General features: G+C 42.7%; 1 protein-coding gene across 1 annotated transcript; it reads left to right on the top strand.

The window, feature by feature from the left end:
• Positions 1-5,005: 5,005 nt before the first annotated feature.
• NKIRAS2 (NFKB inhibitor interacting Ras like 2) lies at positions 5,006-17,424 on the top strand. The gene is made up of 4 exons (XM_040330412.1): positions 5,006-5,111; positions 7,599-7,702; positions 13,914-14,155; positions 16,166-17,424. Exons 2-4 carry the CDS (start codon positions 7,609-7,611, stop codon positions 16,403-16,405), a joined length of 576 nt encoding a protein of 191 aa, XP_040186346.1. The 5' UTR covers positions 5,006-5,111; positions 7,599-7,608; the 3' UTR covers positions 16,406-17,424.
• Positions 17,425-24,530: the final 7,106 nt, after the last annotated feature.

Below are 24,530 nucleotides of genomic sequence, written 5' to 3'. Positions count from 1 at the left end.
GTATCATAATGCGTGTAATGCTGATACACCTGCAGATGGGAGGGCAGCTGAAAACAGAAGCATGCATATCAACGGTAGTACACACCAATTGCAATATCACAGATGTATATATTTATTATAGTATATTATATTATATTATATTGTATTACAACCCCACTCAGACAGCACACTGACAGTCATAAATTAAAATATAGATATATCCTCTCTCTGTGTATGAGTGCCAAATGTATCCAGTACTGATATATGCATAAACAGTGAAGAAGCAAGTAAGAAGTCTGTTGTTGCAAGTTATTTTTGGATGTTAAAAGGAAACTAAACCCTCCTTTGCAGCCAAGGAAGCTGCCATTTTAGCCTCTGTTTAATCTGCAATTGCCATGGGGCTGCACATTTGATGGCTTAACAGTTTTGTTGAAAGCACAAGTAACTGTGATAGTTATCATTCATGGCATGCCCTGAATGTAACTGGTTTGGGAAACAGTTAAATCACTGTGTTTAGTTACATAGTTGGGAAGGTTGAATAAAGCCACCAGTTCAATCTCTGTGTGTATTTCACTACCATTTTCAATATCCCTGTACATTGTGTTTATAAAGAAACACATGTGGCGCTTACCCTCGCTGGAGCTGCTGGTAATGGCGGGTCTTCTGTTCTGACGTGACTCTCTTAACTGCTCGATCCCCACTGACACACATGGTTGTAGACTAAGGCCCCATACACACGAGAGGATTTATCTGCGAATACGGTCCAGCGGACCATTTCCGCGGATAAATCCTCTCGAGGATTTGTGCGGATTTCTATGCGATGGAGTGTACTCACCATCGCATTGAAATCCGCGCCGAAATCCTCTGGCGATGACGTGTCGCGCCGTCGCCCCGATTATGACGTGGCGACGTGGTCATATAAGGAATTCCACGCATGCGTCGAATCATTACGATGCATGCGGGGGATCCCTTCGGACGGATGGATCCGGTGAGTCTATACAGACCAGCGGATCCATCCGTTGGGATGGATTCCAGCGGATAGATTTGTTTAGCATGTCAGCAAATATTTATCTGCTGGAATCCATCCCAGGGGATAAATATCCGCGGAAAAAGATCCGCTGGAGTGTACACACCATAGGATCTATCCGCTGAAACCCATTCGCTGGGATTTTTCAGCGGATGGATTCTATCGTGTGTATGGGGCCTAAAGGACGTTTACACCTGTCTGACTTAAAAGTAAAGCCTTGTACACACCATTTGTTCTTGGGATGAATAAAAAAAAGCTGAGAGCTCCGGTCGGAACCGCATACAATTAAACAAGGCATGCATCAATGAACAAATAATTATAATAGACGAACAGTCAATGACTGTCTAACTGACACTCAAAAGACTACAGAAAGTTAAATAAAGCTATAACAGGTGGAACTAGAGTCTCTAGAACTACATCAACTAACTCAGTCAGGTACGGTCTCTCTCCCCAGGGGCTTTCTGACGGCGTTTACAGTGTATGGTAGGGATGAGCCAAACACCCCCCTGTTCGGTTCGCACCAGAACTTGCGAACACACCAAATGTTCGTGTGAACTTTAGAACCCCGTTAAAGTCTATGGTACTCGAACATTTGAAATCTAAAGTGCTAATTGTAAAGGCTAATATGCAAGTTATTGTCCTAAAAAGTGTTTGGGGACCCGGGTCCTGTCCCAGGGGACATGTACCAATGCAAAAAAAAGTTTTAAAAACGGCCGTTTTTAGGGAGCAGTGAATTTTAATAATGATAAAAGTGAAACAATAAAAGTGAAATATTACTTTAAATTTCGTACCTAGGGGGGGTGTAAGTTAGCATGTGAAATAGCGCATGTTTCCAGTACATAGAACTGTCCCTGCACTAAGTGTCATTTCTGAAAGGAAAAAAAGTCATTTAAAACCGGACTTGCGGCTATAATGAATTGTCGGCTCTGGCAATTCAGAGAGAATTCATTCATAAAAAAAATAAAAAATAGCGTGGGGGTCCCCCCAAATTCCATTACCAGGCCCTTCACGTCTGAAATGGATATTAAGGGGAACCCCGCCGTCAATTAAAAAAAAATGACGTGGGGTCCCCCCCAAATATCCATTCCAGACCCTTCAGGTCTGGTGTGGATTTTAAGGGGAACTCCACCCCAAATTTAAAAAAAATATGGCGTGGAGTTCCCCCAAAAATTCACACCAGACCCCTTATCCGAGCACATTAACCTGGCCGGCCGCAGAAAAGAGGGGGGGACAGAGTGCGGCCCCCCCTCTCCTGAACCGTACCAGGCCACATGCCCTCAACATGGGGAGGATGTCCCCATGTTGATGGGGTCAAGGGCCTCATCCCCTGCCCCCTTGCGTCAGAGGGGACTTCCCCAGTGATGTAGCGGAGGGTGCGTCAGAGGGGGCGGGGTCACGTGACGGGTGGCCCCGCCTCCCCTATATAAGAAATGTCACAGCTTCAGCCATGTCATTCGCTGGGCTGTGTCCAGCGGAGAGAGGAGGTCGGCGTGGCTACGCTCTGGATGGATGGATCCTCTCATCGCTGGACCGGAGATCACCCATCGCTGGATACAGACAACGTTGGAGCAGGAAGCCGGGACCGAGAGTGGATTACCACCGCTGGATTTTTTTTTTTTATTAATAAAGGTCTTTTTTCTACAGTGTGTGTGTTTTTTCCAACTATTTACACTTCCTTTGTGAAATGGTAGGGGTACAATGTACCCCATTACCAATTCACATGGGGGGGGCAGGATCTGGGGGTCCCCTTTGTTAAAGGGGTCTTCCAGATTCTGATAAGCCCCCCACCCGCAGACCCCCACAACCACCAGGCAAGGGTTGTGGAGATGAGGCCCTTGTCCCCATCAACATGGGGACATCCTCCCCATGTTGAGGGCATGTGGCCTGGTACGGTTCAGGAGAGGGGGGGCCGCACTCTGTCCCCCCCTCTTTTCTGCGGCCGGCAAGGTTAACGTGCTCGGATAAGGGGTCTGTGTGAATTTTTGGGGGAACACCACGCCATTTTTTTTAAATTTGGGGTGGAGTTCCCCTTAAAATCCACACCAGACCTGAAGGGTCTGAAATGGATATTTGGGGGGAACCCCACGTCATTTTTTTTTCAATTGACGGCGGGGTTCCCCTTAATATCCATTCCAGACCTGAAGGGCCTGGTAGTGGAATTTGGGGGGACCCCCACGCTTTATTTTTTATGAATGAATTCTCTTTGAATTGACAGACCCGACAATTCATTATAGCCGCAAGTCCGGTTTTAAAATACTTTTTTTCCTTTCAGAAATGACACTTTGTGCAGGGACAGTTCTATGTACGGGAAACATGCGATATTTCACATGCTAACTTTACACCCCCCTAGGTACGAAATTTAAAGTAATATTTCACTTTTATTGTTTCACTTTTAGCTTTATTAAATTCACTGCTCCCGAAAAAACGGCCGTTTTTAAAACTTTTTTTTGCATTGATACATGTCCCCTGGGGCAGGACCCAGGTCCCCAAACACGTTTTAGGACAATAAATTGCATATTAGCCTTTAAAATTAGAACTTTAGATTTCTCCCATAGACTTTAACAGGGTGTTCCGCGGCTTTTCGAATTTGCAGCGAACAGCACTAATTGTTCGTTGTTCGCCGAACAGGCGAACAGGCAATGTTCGAGTCGAACATGAGTTCGACTCGAACTCGAAGCTCATCCCTAGTGTATGGCAAGAGTTTAAGATGTGTAGCTCAGCTCATCACTCCTGGCAAGAGACTAGTTTGGTCCCAATGGCGTGGTGGTCAGCAAAATGCAGGAGTCCCAGATACTTACACAAGGTGTAGTCTCTCAGCTTCCATTCTAGAGGCACAGCAACTCTCTGGTTCCTCGGACATGGAGCACAGACCCTGACAGTAAGTCTGTACCCATCACTCTCCTCTCTAGACTGCCCAATCTCTCTCTGTTTGCCTGAGAAAATGGTGAAGCTCTCCTCCCCTGGGTGTGGAGATTTTTTAAGAACTAAAGTCCAGTAAGTGGCTCAGACCACTAACTCCTAATATAATGGCATAGCTCCCAACTGTCCCTGATTTCGAGGGACTGTCCCTGATTTCGAGGGACTGTCCCTGATTTGGAGCAATGTCCCTCATTCCTCCTCCTTTGTCCCTCATTTTGGTCTGAATTATATAAATGTATAGAAAATACACTTTTTATCTATCAAAAAAAGTGTTTTCCAGTGCTAAACCTTTCATCTGATCTCTAAATGGCTGCATTTGTAAATTACAAAAGCCAATATAAAGGAATAAAAGTGGTAAAAAAAACACTGGAGGGTTTAATCAATCTTGTTTTTTGTACAATTCCCCTTTACGGTGGCGTGGCAAGGGGTATGTCCTATGCCTGCATACTTTTGCTGATAGGTGTGTCCCTCATTCCCATCTCAAAAAGTTGGGAGGTATGTAATGGGTACACTGACCACTTATCAATGTAATCGCTGACAAGTGAGGGGGACACATACTGCTGAACACTGCACTCCATAGTCCTGATCTCTGCATTCTGTATGCTACTGTAGCACCCTCTGGTGTGCTAGAATAGGCTGTACATAATTAGTTTGTAGTGTAGGAAAATTTAACCTGGCTGAATTTCTATTGATCTTTGTTGATTTTATTCCATTTCTATGCAAGACTGTAACATCTCTTGAATATACTGTATATGTCAATATTTGGCATCATACCTCCCTTTTTCTATTTTTAAGAAATTGTTTTTGCACTGGAGTTGGGCTGTAAGAAAAAAAATACACACATGATCTTACTAGGAATGTACGATATATATATATATATATAATCATTTGTATTTGATCATATAATAGTGGTTACAGATCCTTTTTTTTCTTGCTGTGGAGGGCCGATCTGTCATTTGATGTGAAGCGCATAGAGTGGTTAGTAATCATCATTCATTCATAAAAATGACATCCTCCGTAGAAGTACAATAGATCCGGTGCGTACAGTGAGCGCGGTGTGCCTCTAGATGGCGCTGTGTCCCGCACTCCTACTTCCCGTCCTGGTTTCCTCTGTGTACACATCCTTGTGTGGCCGGAAGTAGGAAGAAAAGTCGGTCGGTCGATTGCTGAGCTTCTGTGTAGGACGGTATGTAGTAACAGAACCATTCTCACCGGGATATAGACACAGGAGCACACAGACACCAAGCTTTGCTGCACACTCCTCAAGAGGGACTTGTGTCACGGCAGAGTCAGTACTGTACACAGGGAGGTCACACAGCTGATATCCCTGCGCACACCACGCAATCTCCAGGGGCTCATTTACATGAGCTCCATCCATCAATACATCAAAACATTGTTACCCTGTTCATGCCATGAGCCTGCGCTGAGGTCGGTTCTGGTGCGTTAGGAAAAATGCAGACCTGTTGCGGAGCTTTGAATGTCATTTTGTCACATTTTAATAAAAAAAAAGCAGGACTTCAGTCTGGAAATGGACTTTAACCGCTTACAGACCGGAAGATGTTCTCCCTTAATGACCAAGCCATTTCTTTGCGATATGGCACTGCGTCACTTTAACCACTTGCCGATCCCCGCAGACCTATTTACGTTGACAGAATGGCACGGGCAGGCAGATTGGCGTACAGGTACGTCCATCTGAATCTGCCGCCCAGTGGGGGCATTTGCCCGTTGTGTGCCTTGCGAGTGTGGCCACGGGTCCCGGGAACTCGATGTTTGCGGGAGGCCCGCGATTGTGGTCGGCAAGAGCAGAACAGGGGAATGCCTTTGTAAACAAGGCATTCCCCTATTCTGCCTAGTGGTCGGGAACAGTCATCAGTGACGTATCATGTGTAGCCACACCCCCTAACAGTAAGAATCACTTCCTAGGGAACACTTAACCCCTGCAGCGCCACCTAGTGGTTAACCATTTCACTGCAGTGTCATTTTTACAGTAACAGTGCATTTTTATAGCACTGATCGCTGTAAAAATGACAATGGTGTCCGCCATAATGTCGCAGTCACGATAAAAATCGCTGATTGCCGCCATAACAAATATAAAAAAAATATTAATAAAAATGCCATAAAACAGTCCCCTATTTTGTAGAAACTATAACTTTTGCGCAAATAAACAGATCGGACACTTTTGGCACTTTTTTGGGACCAGTGACATTTATACAGCGATCAGAGCTAAAAATAGCCACTGATTACTGTGTAAATGTCACTGGCAGGGAAGAGGTTAACACTAGGAGGGAATCAAGGGGTTAGGTGTGTTCCCTGGGAATCGTTCTAACTGTATGGGGTCTGGGCTGCCTGGAGGAAGAGAAAGATTGCTGTTTTTAATCACTTGGAACAGCAGATCTCTCTCTTAACTCCCCTGACAAAACGGGGATCTGTCTGTTTGCATTGACAGATCCCTGTTCTGACTCCCATTCCCACACCGTACAGCTGAGGCGCACCTGCTACGGCTCCTTTAAGGTGCCGACGTACACCTACGGTGATTTGCGGGAATGTGCCGACCATTATACGTTGTATAATGACGGCGGCTGGTTGGCAAGTGGTTAAAGTGGATGTAAACCCTCACATATACCCAGTGAAGTGAACAGCCGCAGATGATACACAGAGATGAAACAAATCTCCCTATGTAAGTTTTACATGTATATCTGCTGTCTTCATCTTGCTATATTCTTTAGAATTCTTAATTTAAATTTCCTCATTCAGCAGTGTTAGGCGGACCTCAGCAGTCCTCCTTCACTTACCTCATCATTCGATTTTGCATTTAAATGTCCTTATTTCTTCTGAGAAATACTCACTTCCTGTTCTTCTGTCTGTAACTCCACACAGTAATGCAAGGCTTTCTCCCTGGTGTGAAGAGAGCCTCTTGAGGGGGCGAGCAGGAGTGTCAGGACGCCCACTAACACACAGCTCCTTTCTCTATCTGCTCGCCCCCTCCCCCCTCAAGAGGTTTTCTCCACACCAGGGAGAAACCTTGCATTACGGTGTGTAGTTACAGACAGAAGAACAGAAAGTGAGGATTTCTCAGAAGAAATAAGGACATTTAAAAGCAAAATGGAAGGATGAGGTAAGTGAAGGAGGACTGCACTAAGGTAAAGGAAGCTATTTAGGGAAAACAATTTTTACCTTTACAACCCCTTTAAGGGGACTACACTGTAAATGGGCACTGTAATGTAAAGGGGGGATGTGGTGTGAAGGGGACACTGGTATAGGGGGGATGAGGACAGACTCCATAAATATCCCATCCCCTGACCCATCCACCAAACCTGCCCCCCCCCCCCCCGGAAGATTGGCTGCCATGAAACCGGTCCCTGGTGCCAAAAAGGTTGGGAACCGCTGCTGTACAGAACAACAGTTCATTTTTAGTATTCAGAGGAAAGCAAAAGGTGAATTGCTGTCTTGTTACTTATGTATTGCCTGCAGTCTACTCACATAATTCATAAATCTCTAGAACATGCAGATACAGATACATACTCACGATTGAGAATGTCATGGGGAATGTACAGCCTTGGTTGGGCTCAGTACTCTGATGTAAATGTAGTGCAGGGATTTTTACTACTTTGAAAGTATATTTTTTAGGCTGAAGTATATAACATTCCTCTTTTCTTTGCTTGTGTCGATGTAGAACTCCAGCAATGGGGAAGAGCTGTAAAGTGGTGTTATGTGGTCAGCAATCAGTAGGTAAAACTTCCATTTTGGAGCAGCTGTTGTATGGAAACCATGTGGTAGGTAAGTTGAATGAAGTGTCAAATATATACTTAAAGGGTAAGTTGTAAGTTCACCTTTTCACAAAAAAATTAAAAGGTGAACTAACTCCAAATATGCTTGCCACCCCTCCGGACCCCACTGCACATAGCGGCCATGATATCTTATGCTGCTGGTGTAGCAGCCTGTATACCATACAATGCAGTACACAGTCTCTGAGTGAGTATGCATCATAATGCTTGCAATGGCAAGAGATCATTGGTCAGTGTGACCATGCTGACCAATGAGAAGCACTTCTTTCCTTCTGGGACACCTTACAAGAAGAAGCAGCCTCAGATTTGCATCTCATTATTCAGCACAGTTGGCAAGCATTATGATAGATCATCACTTAAGGGCTGTGTGTTACAATGTACGGACCACTACACCGGTGGCACTGGGCATCACAGCTGCTATGTGCAGCAGGGTCCGGAGGGGTAGTTAGGATAACTGGAGTTCATTTCATGAATGGGTGAGCTTTCCCTTTAGGGGCTCATGCACACAGGTTCTGTAAATTACGAGCGTGCCCAGCTGCTGCTTACAGCCGACCATAGTAATGAAAGGCTTTTTGCAACTGTGAGCGGGTTTACTCCCCTACTTGTGTATACACATGCATGTGTATGGGTCTGCAACCCTGGAATGTGTGGTGGTTTTGAATATATATATATATATATATATATATATATTTTTAACTGTAATTTTATTTTTCTTAAAGGTGGGTGAATATGAAATTTAGAGTGACAACAATACTGTTCTAATTTCATTTATCAGTTATTAAAATAAATAATGCATTTAATGTAATAATATGAATATTATTAGTTCACAATTAATTTGAGTGACACCAACACTGTGTCGCCAGCACAGCATCGAACATGCTAAATTAAGCTGTTACCTGTAAAAACGTATCTCTCGCTGCCTGCATCAATGAACACCACTCTAATTGGTAGAAAGATCCACGGGGCTAGGGAGAGTGACATGCCTGGAGCTAGAAATCCACTAATTAGAACGGGTTTCAGCAGTGCAGGCAAAAGGAGAGGTATTCAATCTCCTCTTTGCAGGTAAAATCTGATTGGCCACTCTGTCAGCAGGTTCTTATTGGCTGCTTCACCTCACATGACATCCTTTCTAGCCTTTAGCAGCATCTTGCTGTTTTCATTTCAGGATGTAATGCCCATATCTGTCTGAAGCTGTGGTTGGCATTGACAGGATAGCATAGGAAGCAGGGCTGCATAGAGGAGACTTGATAGCAGAATCACCAGGTATTTAGAGTTTAATAGGTTTTGTTGAAGTATTAAGGTGTATATGGAGGAACTGATTCAAGGAAATCTTTATGCAGGGATTTAATTTGGGATTCGATCAGTGACCAGGTTAGTTTATTATTTTGCTGGCTATACAAAATACTTTAAGCTGACCATGGACAATAGAGGGTGGTAGGATATCAGACATAATCTGGTCATCTAAGGCTAGATACACACTATTGTGGGTGCAGGAGTATAAATTGCACCTGTTTCTGCACCCACAACCACCTGCAGACAAAACACGCTTTTCTTTTGCAGACACGTGATGCTGCCATTTCTTCCTAATGGCATCTGAAAACATAGTGTGTTTTTGGGTGCAGGAAATCGCATGGTGCAAAAGCACTGTGTGATTTCCCTGCAGCTGCATTTTGAAAAAGATTGAGGGACATTTGTCCTGCGTTTTCTGCAGGTACAACAGCCCATTGAAGTGAATGGGCTGCTGTGCTGGTGCAAACGCAAGATGCCCCAAATGCCTAGTTGTGAACCTAGCATTAAGGTCACATGGGTGGTGTTTCTGCCCTTCATGTGTGTTTATAATTTTTGTATGCAGCAAGATTTTCTACCTATATTTTGCAGTATCTAGTGCCTATCACATGACTTGAATCCCTCTCCTGACTGTGTATGAGAGCAGCCAGTGGGCGTGACTACTGAAGGCTAGTGACATCACTTTCAGGAAGTGACCCTGTTCCTGTGTAGCCAGTGGGCATATACAGGATGGGAGGAGCTGATCATAGGTTCCTGCTCTCATCAATAAGGATACTTTCAATGACAGTGGTTTCAGGTAGTGTCATAGAGCTGCCAAATTCATTTCAGCGGGCAAGCTGATTGTCTGGCTCAGATTACTTTCAAAGCTAGTCAATCAGCAAGCCTGAAAATTAATAATATCTGTAAGTTATACATATTTACCATAGTAATAATGGGCAAATTTTACATTTTGACTTGGAATTCCACTTTAAGTTATGTTTAAACTGCAGGCAAAATAGGTTCAAATGTAGCCCTTTTTCCCAAAGCGTCTTTCAGGACAGCACCTGAGAGATCGTGACTCCTCCCACTGGACTACAGGAAACACCTTCCTTCAAATCTTTAAAGGGAGGCACCCCCCTACTACGTGTCAGTTTTTGTGTTTCCTCTGGCCTGGAGGGAACATCTAATGGGGGGAGCCATGGTCTCCTAGGTTGTCCTGAGAGACAGGGGTTCCTTGTCCATTTTTTTCCTCTTTTATCCCTTCCGTCTTACCAAGGCATCTACAACAGTGTATATGGTCTCCTCTTCCCCCTAGGTGCTCGGGGAGAGCTGCAGAAGATCCAGCGGACCCGCTCTGAGCAGCGGCCATGCGTGCACCGCCGCCATTTTGCAGGGGCCGAGTAGAGTCTCGGCCGTGCCGTAAGTGACATATTGGAGCAGGGGTAGGAGGCCGGGCAGGAGCTGGCAGCTATTTCCACTTCCAGTCTGGTGCAACAGCACTATGGGACTCCGGAATCGGCGTGTGACGCCACGAGTGGAGCGCTGCACACCTGCTATGGAGGATGCGCCGGGATCTGCAGCGGTGGTGACAGGGACAGGCACCAGCAAGTCCCATGTCGGGGGCAGTTTTTATACTTGCCCTATATTTTACTTGGGGTTCCGGTCTTTCTTCTTGTTTCCCCCTGGTGGCAGGGGCCTTTTTGGCCACTTTTACTTCCCCTCCTAGTGCACCATTTGGGTGAGCCATAGGTGGAGACTGGGTCTATGCAAAGGTCCCATGGTTTTTCCTCTAGTTTCCTCTCTTGGGCCAAAAACGCTGAATCAGGCAAAAAGAGATGCCCTTCATGTAAAGCTAACATGGGGGAGAACTGGAAGAAAGCCCTATGCAGCACTTGCATCACTTCCTTGGTCAAAGAAGAATCTGCTTCTATCTGTGATGACTTGGTTGCCTCAGTAAAGGAGCGCTATGCCACAATTCAATCAATCTGTGATTCGTTGGCTAATTTGGCTGCTAGCCAGCCCTCCACATCTGAGTCTTTCCAGGGTTCTCTGTCAGTCCCAGTGTTAGAGACTCTATTAGAAGGTCCTTCTACCAGGGAAAAACAGTCCCCCACTCCTTACAATGACTGTTCGGAAGAAGAAGAGGGTGAGAGAGTGGAAGTGGCCCCCCTCCAAGTTCAAACTATCCCTGAAAGGTTGATGGGCTTTTAAAAACTATACGTTGTACTCTTGGCCTAGGTGAAGAAAAAAAGGAGCTAACACTAAATGACAGTTTCTGGGCTATGAAATCAACTCGATGGAACAGAAGATTTTTCTCCCACAGGAAAAAAGGGACAAGGTACAGAGAACAGTGTCTATGCTGCAGGCCGACCAGCCAATAACGGTAAGGGAAATAATGTCGGCATTAGGGGTGTTGATCTCGACCATGCCAACTATTCAGTGGGCGAGACTACACTTTTCATCTTGAGGTCATGGGACACAGGTGAGGATTCCCACCAAGGTGAAGAGGTCTCTATGGTGGTGGAGGAATCAGTCGATCCTATCAAGTGGTCCGGGTTGCGTCTTCTTAGTCGAAAGAAGACTAACAGATGCCAGCTCTGGGGGGTGGGGGGGCCCACCTAGGAGAAAGTTTCGCTCAGGGGAGTTGGTCCAAGAAGGAGGGGGCAAGATCCTTGAATTGGAGAGAGTTAAAATAGATCACTTTAGCTCTAGTGATATTTGCTCAAGATCTCCAGACTCGCCACGTTCAAGTGTTAACGGACAAAGCCACAGCTGTGGCTTATTTAAACAGACATGGGGACACAAGGAGCAAGCCCCTACACACACTGGCAACAGAGATTTTTTTCTCTGGCCAGAGAAGCATTTGCTATCCTTGTCAGCAATCCACCTAAAGGGAACTCTGAACAGGGTGGCGGATTTCCTAAGCAGGTGCCCCATTCCGGAAGCGGAATGGTCGCTGAATACGGAGGTATTTTGGGATGATCTCCAGTATGTGGGCACAGCCAGAAGTGGACCTGTTCGCCTCAAAGGAGATGCACAGGTTCCTCGGTTCTTTTCTCTAAACAATTTTGATGGGTCCCTAGGGACGGATGCCTGGCGCATCCATGGAGATTTCACCTTTGTTACGCTTTTTCCCATTCGAGTTATTTCCACTGGTGTAATGAAGGTGTAATGAAGATTCAACAGGAAGGGGTACCGGCCATTCTAATTACCCCCTTTTGGACGAAAAGAGCCTGGTTTTCAACCATTCTGGGAAAGGTGCCAGGCTTTGTTGGCATCTGCCTGACAAGATTTGCTAATCCAAGGCCGGTAAATCACCCAGAAGTAGCCAGGCTGTCCCTTGCAGCATGGTATCTGAAGAGCAGCTTCTAAAGAATAATAGTTTTTTGGACCCTCTGGTTACAACAAAACTAGAACTATCTATACTAAGGTCTGAAAAGTCTATAATTCATAGTGCATATCATCTAGTCAAGACACAAAAAAAACCTGTGTCTATTTTAGAGTTTTTACAGGAGGGGGCAGATAAACGACTAGCAGTCAGTACCTTCAAGGTACAGGTTGCTGCGCTAGCAGTCTTCCTGGAAAGATCCATTGCCTCCGACTCCGAGCCTCATGGAACTTGTTGGTAGTCCTGCATTCTCTAGCAAAAAGTCAGTTTGAACCCCTGGAAGAAGAAACACTCAGATGTCTCACTCTAAAAGCTGTTTTTCTGATCACCATTACATCAGCCAACAGAATCAGCAAACGAAATGCTCTGTCGACTAGGGAGCCTTAGGCCCCTTTCACAAGTGCGGACCGTATGTCCGCTTTTTCAGCCATCCGTTTGCGGATGAAAAAGGGACATACATTGGTCCCCATGAGATTGCGGGTGTCAGCGGATGAACATCCGCTGACATCCGATCTCGTCCGCCTCCGCAATGATCCGATTCTGCAGACGGAAGAAACCCCTATTTTTTTTTCCGTCTGCGGATCGGATGAACACGGACATACGGTTCGTGTTCATCCGATCCCCCCCCCATAGGGGAGAGCGGAGAAAAAACAGGGCGGTCCCTGCACAGTGTGCAGGGACCGCCCTGTCATCCGCCAGCTCAGCAGGGATCAACAGAGCGATCCCCGCTGAGCATACGAAGGCGGATCATTACTGATCCGCCCCATGTGAAAGGGGCCTTACCTATCAGTGTTTCCTGACAGTCATCCTTAGGACATATCCAAATTTCTTACCTAAAGTAGCATAATTGTTCTCAGAATAATGTTCTTCCAACCTTCTGTGCTAACCTGTCAGGGGAGAAGGAGATAATTTTTCATATGTTAGATGTTAAAATAATTTTGTTACGTTATCTGGAAATAACAAAAGACTTTAGACATTCAGACTCTTAAAGAGGTTGTAAGGGTTTGTTTCTTATTTTCTAAATAGGTTCCTTTAAGCTAATGCATTGTTGGTTCACTTACCCTTTCCTTCGATTTCCCTTCTAAATATTTTCTTTCTTTGTCTGAATTTCTCACTTCCTGTTTCTCCTCAGTAAGCTTGCCCCCATCATCCGAGCCGTTCTGGCTGGGGGTTAGTCAACGTGCTCTCCCCCTCCCTTGGGACTACATCCCTGCGGGGAGACGCTGTGACCGTTCACAACATCTCCCCGCAGGGATATATCCTGCTGTAAAGGATCAGGTAATTATTATATATTTTTTTTTTTTGTGTTGAAACGACTTTAAGTAGGGTCAGTGATTTCAGAAGTATTAAAACCTTTAGACAAACATGAAAGCCAGTCAGTTAGTATCAGAAGGAAAGGTCAACAATGAAACCTACATATTCTCTTAGTGCAAGTTTCTATGAAACTTTATTTTATTTTTTTTTTATTTTGTTGCATGTGTTTTTTTTTTTATCTGTAGCTTTGGGGATTTTTACATGTATATAAAAAAAGTTGTCATTTTTTTCCCAGGATCAGACATGATGGAAACCCAGGAAGATATATATATTGGATCCATTGAGACCGACCGTGGTGTACGGGAGCAGGTTCGCTTTTATGACACGCGAGGATTGAGGGATGGGACTGAGCTCCCCAAACATTGCTTCTCAGGGACCGATGGCTATGTGCTGGTGTACAGTGTGGATAATAAGGAGTCCTTCAAAAGGGTGGAGGTTCTGAAGAAGGAGATCGACAGATGCAAGGATAAGAAGGAGGTAACGTGCCTGTGATCGCTTATTGCCTTTGTGGTGTAACTAATGACATTTTCAGAAAGGAACCAATTATTATACCTAATAAGGGGTTATAAAGGTTTGCTAGAAGGTGCTCACACACCGAGGATCATATGAAGAAGAGGGGGTGTAGTGGCGCTTGCCAATAAAAATTAATAAATGGTCAATGTAAATAATCACAAACGCACATCAACGTAAATGCCTGACCAATATATCAAATTTAAACATGTTCCACTCTTATTTCCTTATATCCCACCATACATCAACAACCATGATGCGAGGGATGGATAACGTGAAGATAATGAAATCCAAAGTAAGTGACTGAAAATAATTTTTTCAGTCAAGGTAAAATTGCAATAATAAATATAAATTGTGCAAAAAAATCCTTAATAAGTGAAAAGTCCCATGCAAAAAATTATAAATATAATAAAAAGTGAAATGGTAAAATCCAGACTATACGATCAATAATAAATTATTTCAAAAGAGTCTATATGTGCACAAAAACGTGCTAAAATTAAATAAATAGTGTTCAAACTAATAACAGTGCTTCAATAAAATTTCCAAGGTGCACAGTGCTCCAAAAAACAAAGTCCGGTAATCAAGTGCTTGATTGAATAATCCCCAAGGTGCAATAGTGCTTGAAAATTGATGCTGCAATCCACCGCACGATCATTTAGTGTAGTTGTGCAGAAGATCAAGCCTTATTATAAGGTATTCTAGCCTCTCACCTCAAATAAGGCGAAATTGAGCCTATTAATGATGTCAAAGAATCCCCAGCAAGTTCAAATGCGAATCGGTTTCTCCAGGTCAGCCCAGCTTGCTCCAAACATCAGACCGCAGATTTCCCAGATCGCTCCCACACTGGCACTCAATGAAAACACAGTGGAATCCCCATAGTGTAATAGGCAAATAACGTTTTAATAAAAAAATAATATAGCACTCACATTTAAAATGGCTGTGATCAGCATGCAGATGATGACAGTGTTAAAGATGATTATTTACATTGACCATTTATTAATTTTTATTGGCAAGTGCCACTACACCCCCTCTTCTTCATATTATTTTATATATACTGTGATTCAGTACTTGCAAAATATGCTGCAGAAATCTTCCTCCACCAAGTCTGGCTGCATTCATTTTAACTGTGGGCAGATGAAGCTGCTGCCTGTTCACTTCCTAAATTTACACAGAGGCATACCTCCACTCTTCCGCCCTGCAGCACTTATTGGCCCTCTTATGACTCCTCCCCCCCCTCCCTTCCTGGCACGCTCTCCTGAGAGTTAATGCATGATGTCATGGAGAAAAAGTCTAGGCTTTTTACCAGACAAACAGGAAGTGGGCTGTATAAGGTATTTACTGGCAGAAAAAATTACCATATCATACTTGCCTGCTCTGTTGCAGTGGTTTTGCACAGAGCAGCCCAGATCCTCCTCTTCTCCCTCTTTGCTGCTCCTGGCCCCTCCCTCCTGTTGAGTGCCCCCACAGCAAGCAGCTTGCTATAGGGGCACCCGAGTCGAGCTTCAGCTCCGTATGTCCATTCAGACACGGAGCTGCGGTTCTGCCCCACCTCCTTTTTGTCCTGGATGGCTAACTGACTTTGATAGCAGCCGGAGCCAATGGCGCTGCTGCTATGTCTGAGCCAATGAGGAGGAGAGTCCCAGACAGCCGAGGGAATCTTGGACATCACTGGACAGAGTTTGGGTAAGTATTATGGGGTGCTGGGGAGGTTGCTGCACACAAGTTTTTTTTTTATCTTGATGAATAGAATGCATTTACAACTCCTTTAATTACATATGTTATAATTGTTCATGTTGAAGTTCAGCTTTATTGCAGTAGAATTTATTTTTTGGTTTTGGTCTACATTAAAGGTGCAAAATAAATACGTCACCATTAAATAGTTTATAACAATAAAGTTATTTAGCTTGTCTATTTTGTTGTACAACCTCTCTTTGTCATCCCACCTATAAATGACACGCTTTTCCATGTCCTCTCCAGGTCACCATTGTGGTTTTGGGGAACAAGTGTGATCTTCAGGACCAGAGACGGGTGGACCATGACGCAGCTCAGCAGTGGGCCAAGGGCGAGAAGGTGAAATTGTGGGAGGTCTCGGTGAGCGAGAGGCGTACCCTGATTGAACCATTTGTGTTCTTGGGTAGCAAAATGACACAGCCCCAGAACAAGTCTGCCTTCCCACTCAGCCGGCGGAACAAAGGCAGCGGCTCTCTGGACAGTTAGAGTAGTGTGGCTTCCACTAAGTGATGTTATTCTGAATGGTGAGCATGATATCCCTGCATGCAGCTCTCTCTTACACTTCCAGGCTTCTGCCCACTCTACTGAATGGCTCACCAAGGATTCAGCCCACACGGCACCCATCCAGGCAGCTGCTTATACTAGAGTGTGACTATTAATGGTGCCTTTATGTATGTAACTCCACACATATTGATATTGTTATGTATTGAAGGAGTGCATGCTACAACCTAGTAGTCTAAGAGGCTTTTGGTGTAAGCCCCAAAGCCCAGTTTGTGTTCTGGAAGCTGACATTAGGAAACCATGAGCTACCCCTCTAACAAAAGACTTGTTTTATATTTAGGACACTGACACTCCATTTTATTTTATAGAAATTATTTTACATAGAATTTAATATTTATGTAACTAGAGTGCTTGATCACTAGAAAGTGGTTTTAATGTAAAGATATATCCGAATGGCATATTTAACAAGCCCTGCTTTTGATCCTGCGGCTGTCTAGATTTATTCACAAATGCAGATCTCTCCTGCAGTGCCACCTGCCAGTGGAATCTAGTACTACAGCACAGCCATTAAGATAACTACCAAGCTGCATTGTGCCTGAATATGGTGGGAGATTTCTCCATTCTGCTATAGTAAAGGGAATTGATGGGAAAAGATTTAAAAGTTTTACTTTTTTCATCTGAGCCTCACGTGCATCACCACTACTGCATTTTAATATTTACATGACTAGAACATAAACAGTTTTTGATCCTATTTAAAATATGACAGTAATGTACATTCCCAACAACTTAAAAATATAGACAAAGGAATAGTCCACATCATTCTAATAAGATATTCCTACAAAAGGGGACAGACAAACAGGAGAAGGAATTAATCAACTTCAAACATACTCCAAATGCAAATAATTCAGTTAATAAAGGAATTCCCTAGCTCAGAATGATGGACTGCCCTTACCATCAACACTTAAAAAAACAAAAAAAAAAACGTTTTGAATTAAAAAAAATAAGACAACAGTAAAGTTAGCCCAATTTTTTTTATACTGTGAAATATAATGTTACGCTGAGTAAATTGATACCCAACATGTCACGCTTCAAAGTTGTGCCCGCTCGTGGAATGGCGACAAACTTTTACCCTTAAAAATCTCCATAGGCGACGTTTAAAAAATTCTGCATATTTTGAGTTACAGAGAAGGTCTAGGACTAGAATTATTGCTCTCACCCCAATGATCGCGGTGATACCTCACATGTGTGGTTTGTTTACCGTTTCATATGCGGGCGATGCTCACATATGCTTTCGCTTCTGTGCGCATGCTCGTCGGGATGGGGCGCTTTAAAAAAAAAAAAAAAAGTATAATTATTTATTTGACTTTATTTTTTTTTATTTTGACACTGTTTTTTAAAAAAAATAATACAATTTGGGTCGCTTTTATTCCTATTACAAGGAATGTAAACATCTCTTGTAATAGAAAAAAATAAATGACAGGTCCTCTTAAATATGAGATCTGGGGTCAAAAAGACCTCAGATCTCATATATACACTAAAATGCAATCCAATTTTTTTTTTGTCATTCTAAAAAAATAAAAATGGCCCTTTAAGAGCATTGGGCGGAAGTGACGTTTTGATGTCGTTTCCGCCCTGCAGTGATATGGAGACGGGTGGGGGCCATCTTCCCCTTACTCGTCTCCATACCCAGGCAGGGGACAGACCCGATTGCCTAAGCCGCTGCCTCTCCCACCGTCAAAAGTGATCTTGCGGCGTATCCACCACAAAGACCACTTTTATCTGAAAGAGGACCGCCCGCTGAAGAAGAGGATACTGGGGTTATGGTAGCTAGCTGCTACCATAACAATGGTATTCCTCTTCAAAGTACCGACGTATAACAGCGGCGGGCGGTCCGTAAGTGGTTAAACAAAATGTTTTCGTTCTGCTCCCGTACGAGAACATTTTTGGAGTTTGTCCCTCCGGGAATTTTCGTACAAAAATGCGGAAACAGCTGTCAAATTATGTCCACCCTATACGAAAATCGGACGGAAACTATTTGGATGAAAATGTTCGCCCGATTTTCTTATACTGTGTATGGAGAAAAGGCGTGATGTCAAGCAGGTGACAGGAAAGCAGCTGTCAGCTGACAACTTTTTTTTTTTTTTTTTTCTTTAGTGTCTGAAAATTTGAATTAGAACCCCTATTAGGTTTTTACTGCCATTAAGATATACCCTCATCTTTTGCCCTGATGTCAGTGTTTTACCAGACAAGACGTAAGGGTAACCTGTTTAACAGCAATGCTTCTCTTTAATAAAGTAGGGCAAAGCTAGATCCTCAGTCAGATTTGTATTCCTGTGTCAGATTTCCTCCTCCTTTTTAGTTAAACTTGTCAGCAGGACAAGAAACAAGGGTGTAGCCTCGTACACACGGCCGGGAATCCCATCAAGAAAAAAACGTTGGTTTTCCTGACGAGATTCCTGGCAAGCTTTCCTTGCTCGCCGAGTGTACACACGGGCCATTCAAAAGAACTGTCGGTCTTTGGAATGGCAAGAACGCGGTGACATCATCGACCATGCGTTTGTCACATTCGATGTCGTCGCCGTCATCTTGCTACACCCTACACTGCTCTTGTATGCTACCGCACATGTGTCAAAGTCTTTTCGAGCATGCGCGGGTTTACCTGGAGACAGGTAAGCATACACACGCTTGGTTTTCTCGGCAGGAAACACTCTGCCGGGAATCCCGACAAGAAAATAGAGAGCAGGTTCTCTATTTTTCTCGTCGAGATTCCCCGCTGTTTTTCCGACAAGAAACCATACACACGCATGGTTTTCTCTGCAAAAAGCACTCCCAGCAGCTTTCTTGCCAAGAAAACCGTGCGTGTGTACAAGGCTTTAATCTCTCTGAGGCCCCTGATGGCTGCAAGAACCTGATAGGATTACTAATACTTCCCCACTTTATCCAATACTAGAGGAAGAGGTTTTTGGCAGGATATAGATTGTAGGTTGACTCCTGCCACCTAATGTTGGGCTTAGACAAATTAAAGATAAAATAACTGGGCACTAATTACCAATTTGTTAGGTTGGCCTGGATTTTTATAAAAAAAATGTAAGACTAAATGGTTGGGTGTTGTCACGAGTTCAATTGTGAGTGCTCCACTTGTGTCACCAATTAAGGTATTGGTAAATATAGATGAAAGGGCAGTGGATATTGCACCTTCAATTTTCCAAAGCCGGATATGAAAGCAGCAATTCCTTCACTTTACTTTCTGCAGTCACAGCGGAAGAGTAGTAGTTTTATTTTTAAATAGAAACTAACCCAGACATTGTAATATTCCCATTGTGTTTCCCATATATATAATTTAATTCTAAAAGTATCTGCACACAATTGCTAACATTCCAGTCTATAGTTTATCGTAGAAAATGTAATTCCTTTCACTTATTGCACATATTACCCAATACCTGTTACTGCACAGACAGATATGAGGGGAATTGACATTTCATTTTCTATCAATAATGATAAATCCATTCTAAGTGCCCTAAGAGGCACAAACCACAGCTTTAGATCTGTTCAAGCATTGTTTTAAGACACTAGCCCAAGGTAAACCTCTCATAGCTTTTCATTCCTCCAAAACAAAACTTCCATTAGAGAATACAAAATGCTATGTTAGACTTGTAGTAGCACATAGGTTTAAACCTTATCTGTCTTTCTGGCTCCAAAAAATGTGATTAAAAAAAAAGGTTCCGGGTGGAAAACTATGAGCCATACATATCAGATGCATTCGCTGTTTAGCGGCCCATCTGTATTCAGGCAGGTGCTGCAGATGCCTGAATACAATGGAGATTCCTCCCACCTGTTAGTGTGGATGGGGGAATCAAGTGATTTCCTGTTTGGATCTTTCGGACTGAACACATGAAATTCGAGCCATCTTTGCCTAGCCTTAAAGGATCACTAAAGGATTTTTTTTATAGCTAAATAGCTTCCTTTACCTTACTGCAGTACTGGTTTCATGTCCTCATTGTTCGTTTTTGCTTTGAAGTAGCTGTAATTCTGCTGTGATCTCCACACTTCCTGCTTGGCTCCTTATGAAAAAACTCATGGCAGCTTTTCACTGTGGTCCAAGCTGTGTGTCTAAAACTCCTCAGAACCAATCAGATTCATTTTAAAAACAAAACCCTGCCCTGGATTTGTTTGTTTTTGTTCTGTGGGTCTCTTTACTTCACATAAACATGAAACCAGTTTAAAACCGAAACTAGAGGCACATTATATGATAGAATTTAATCTATTTTTAATCAATTTTAAAAGGAATCCGTTAACTTTTATGTCTCTATACCCTGTAAACAGTCATTTCAGCAAAACATTTTTTTTCCTTTAGTGACCCTTTAAGCTGACTTTACACTAGTAGAATTTTGTTGGAAAATCGAACAAATGTCCTTAAAATCAAAATCTGTAACTCTTTAGTGAGGTCAATCAGGGTTTGTTTTCGCCCATAGGAGCAGAATGGAATTTTTTTTTTTAGTTTAGGAGAGTACATTCACTCCCAAAATGTAATGTTAAAAGAATTTTTTTTTTTTAAATAATTTGGAATGACATACATAATGTCATCAAATGTATTGATGAGAATTTTCGTACTAATGTTCGTACAAAATTCTACTAGTGTATGGCCATTTTAAAGCTTAACTTGATGTTTCATTTAACTTTAAATAGTTTGTTTGGACCAAGCTGGTCCAAACAAGCAGTTTCCTTCACTAACGTGCATCCGTTGTCAGCATTTTATAAACGCTATGAAGCATCATTTACATACAGAATACAGCTCTTTGTTCCGGCAGCTGGATGGGTGCTTCCAATTCAGTTTCTGGAACAAAATCGGGGTCAAGCTGAGCACTGCTCAGTCATTCACAGGAGGTGGGGGTGGTAGGCAGATAATGTCAAAATCTCCGCTCAGCCAGTTAGAGGAAGCATGGTCTCCATCCTGCTGCTGGAACACAGTGCTGTATACTGTATATAGCTGATGCTACATATAGTTTACAGAGAGCTTCCAGCAGAATAATGTGTTAGTGAAGGAAATTGTTTATTTGGTCCCAACTAAATTTAAATTAAACATGGAGTTAGGCTTTAAGGGCCAGTTCACACCACATGCAGTCTAGTGCATCTTTTTTTCTGCATCAAAAGCACATTGGAAAGTAGTTTATATGGTTTCCAATGGCATAGTTCACACCAGTGCAGTCAGCTCCAAGGCGTTCCAGGAGAAAGTAGAACATGCTGCATTTTCCTGCACTGGACTGTCCAGGAATGCGGTAAAATGCACCAGAATGCACTGGAGCACATCTTAAATACATCTTACCCCAGTACAATGGGGTGAAAAAACAGGGGGATTATTTTGTATGGAGCATCTGGAAACGCATCAAAAAAGGACCAGGTTGGTTCACAAATGTGTAAAAATACACATGCAGAAACTCATCCAGAATGGAGTTAGGTGGTGTGAACGGCTCTAAGGTTGGAGGTTATGGGTGGAGATTCTCTTCCATTCAGACCACAGAGCAGGACCTGCAGTCAGTGACTTTAGCTCTGAGTTATCACGTGATAAAATGTAGAGAGCTCCAGAGGATAATAGTGCTGGAAGAATGAAAAACTGTGATATGAGTTGTGCTTATTTGCCAGGAGACTGAATGATAAGGCTTAATATTTTTATTTAGGCAAGTCCATATCTTTTTCTCAGAGCATCAGTCATGCTGTTTTTCTTATAAAATACTTCACCGCTTACAGTTGGCCATTTTTAGCATATATATATATATATATATATATATGTGTGTGTGTGTGTGTGAAAAAGTGTGCTATATAATATGCTTTAAGACCACACCCACATTTCACCATGGCTACCAATCAGTGCACACACTTTCTTTAGGCTATATTATAATCATGAAATATTGCAAATTTAAAATATTTTTTTTAAATATCCACATATAATTACGTTATTCTTTTTTAGAAACTCTACAGTTATTGTGGGAAAAAAAACATTTTTTACAGCATTCCAGTATCTTTACCGACCCAGGTACATGTAAATACATTTTTCATATTACATTGTAACTACTGTTATGTCAAAGCTGAGTATGTGCACACTGAAAAGAAATCTGGGTTCTCATAATTCGGTAGTTTTCCTCCTTTGCTGTGTAAGTGGAAGAATTGGAACACACCATTCTGAAGAGGAGTCCATCGGAAATGGTTATTTCAAAGTTTTGAGTGTCTTATTCATTATTTTGCTTTTTAATATCTTTTTGCAGCTGCATGAGCAGTAATGTCAAATAAATGAAAACTCTGGTAAGGAGCACAAGATTTCCTAAGTCCACCTTCTGAATGAAAAATGACCCATGCAGACAAGGGGCCCCTGTGTGTTACAAAGCAATGTGACTTTTTGAAATGTGATTGGCACACGTGTAGGCTTCTGCTGGCATCCCTGAAATCATCTTGATATACTGTTTACTTTTGCTTTTCCCTAATAGCTTCTGGGACACAGCAGAGCTTGGACACTTATTTTCAGCATCACGGCAGCAAGCTCCTCCTTTTCAAAAGTGCTATATACCCAGTCCATGCTCATTTTCCCCATCCCAGCAAGTCTGGGTCTCTGGACAGAACATACTGCGCCAGAAAAAAAACAGCGTGAAATTTACAGGTTCCGTTTTGGCACAAGAGAAGCACATTGCCATGACACTGAAAATGATCGCTCAAGCTCTGCTGTATCATGAAAGCCTTACGGGACAAGTGAAGGTAAACAATATGGGAGTATTTCGGGCAGGCTTCTGGGGTGCCTAAAGCCCTGTACACACGATCGGATATCTGATGGAATCTAATCCAATGAATTTTTTCGTCGGATATCCGATGAAGCTGACTTTCATCAGTCTTGCCTACACATCATCAGTCAAAAATCCGATTGTGCGAAAACGCGGTGACGTACAACACTACGACGAGCCGAAAAAAAATGAAGTTCAATGCTTCCAAGCATGCGTCGACTTGATTCTGAGCATGCATGGATTTTTGTCCGATGGAGTTCCAGACAGATGATCGGATTTTTCTATCGTTTTTTTATCCATAGGAGAATTTTAAAACATGTTCACCGATGGAAAAAAAAAACGATGGGGCCCCCACACACGATCGGTTTGTCCAATGAAAACAGTCCATAAGAGTGTGTTAATCACATTACATTACATTGCATTGTAATATATTTGGGCCTCTTGTCTGCATGGATAGTTTTTTTCTCAAAAGGTGGACTGTTTTTAACGAAAAACTTCAGAGCAGAGATCTCCATTCTGATTACCCATTGGGTTATCCACCCCACCAGCATTTATTTGTAAATATCGGTTTTGTATGGACTGATCCTATAGAAGAAAAACGGCAATATATATTAAAATAGCCTCTTTGCTGTCTTTTAGAGTAGACAACTTGGTCTATTTAAAACCCAAATTGCAGAAGAGTTAGGATGCTGTTGCAAAATCGACATAAAAACAATGCAATGATTTGTAAATCTCATATACCCATTCTTCATAATAAAAAAAAAAAAACTGCTTAAGCTATGAAAATATAAAATTTGAAGAATGGTAGAAAGGAGAAACATCCTAAAATTGTTTGTTTGATATCTATTTTCCTGAAATACTCCAATCAGGAAAATGTAACATTATGGATCCTAGATGTGGCTGGAGGATATTTGTAGGAGCTGTGCAAATGCTTGAGACATTCACACAGCAATTTTTTGTTTTTTAATAAATAGAGCCCTAAGAGCCAGCAATGTACTTAACCTTTCACACTGACCCCATCTGTTTTTATAGGATTTCGTGCATTGTATAACATTTGTCAGTTTGTTCACAGCAAGAAAATATGATGCATATAAATTAATCCTATACAAACAAACATCCACTCTAGCAAGGGAATGGACCTTATGTCCAGGTGCACAAAAACAGTAGTTCTTACTTACTAAGCTACCACAACACAGTGGGGGTTATTTACGAAAGGCAAATCCACTTTGCACTATAAGTGCAAAGTGCACTAGAAATTGCATTGAAAGTGCACTTGGAAGTGTAGTCGCTGTAGATCTGAGGGAGACAAGCAAGGAAAATAAAAAAACGCATTTTAGCGTGCA

The sequence above is a fragment of the Rana temporaria genome, chromosome 12 (assembly GCF_905171775.1).
Source record: "Rana temporaria chromosome 12, aRanTem1.1, whole genome shotgun sequence".
In the NCBI taxonomy this organism is placed as follows: Eukaryota; Metazoa; Chordata; class Amphibia; order Anura; family Ranidae; genus Rana; species Rana temporaria.
This window is presented reverse-complemented; position numbering and strand designations above follow the sequence as displayed.

Coding starts and splice junctions, on each gene's coding strand:
- NKIRAS2 (XM_040330412.1), top strand. CDS start 7,609: ATGGGGAAGAGCTGTAAAGTGGTGTTATGTGGTCAGCAATCAGTAGGT. Junction 7,703..13,913: donor GTATGGAAACCATGTGGTAG/GTAAGTTGAATG, acceptor TTTTTTTCCCAG/GATCAGACATGATGGAAACC. Junction 14,156..16,165: donor GATGCAAGGATAAGAAGGAG/GTAACGTGCCTG, acceptor TGTCCTCTCCAG/GTCACCATTGTGGTTTTGGG.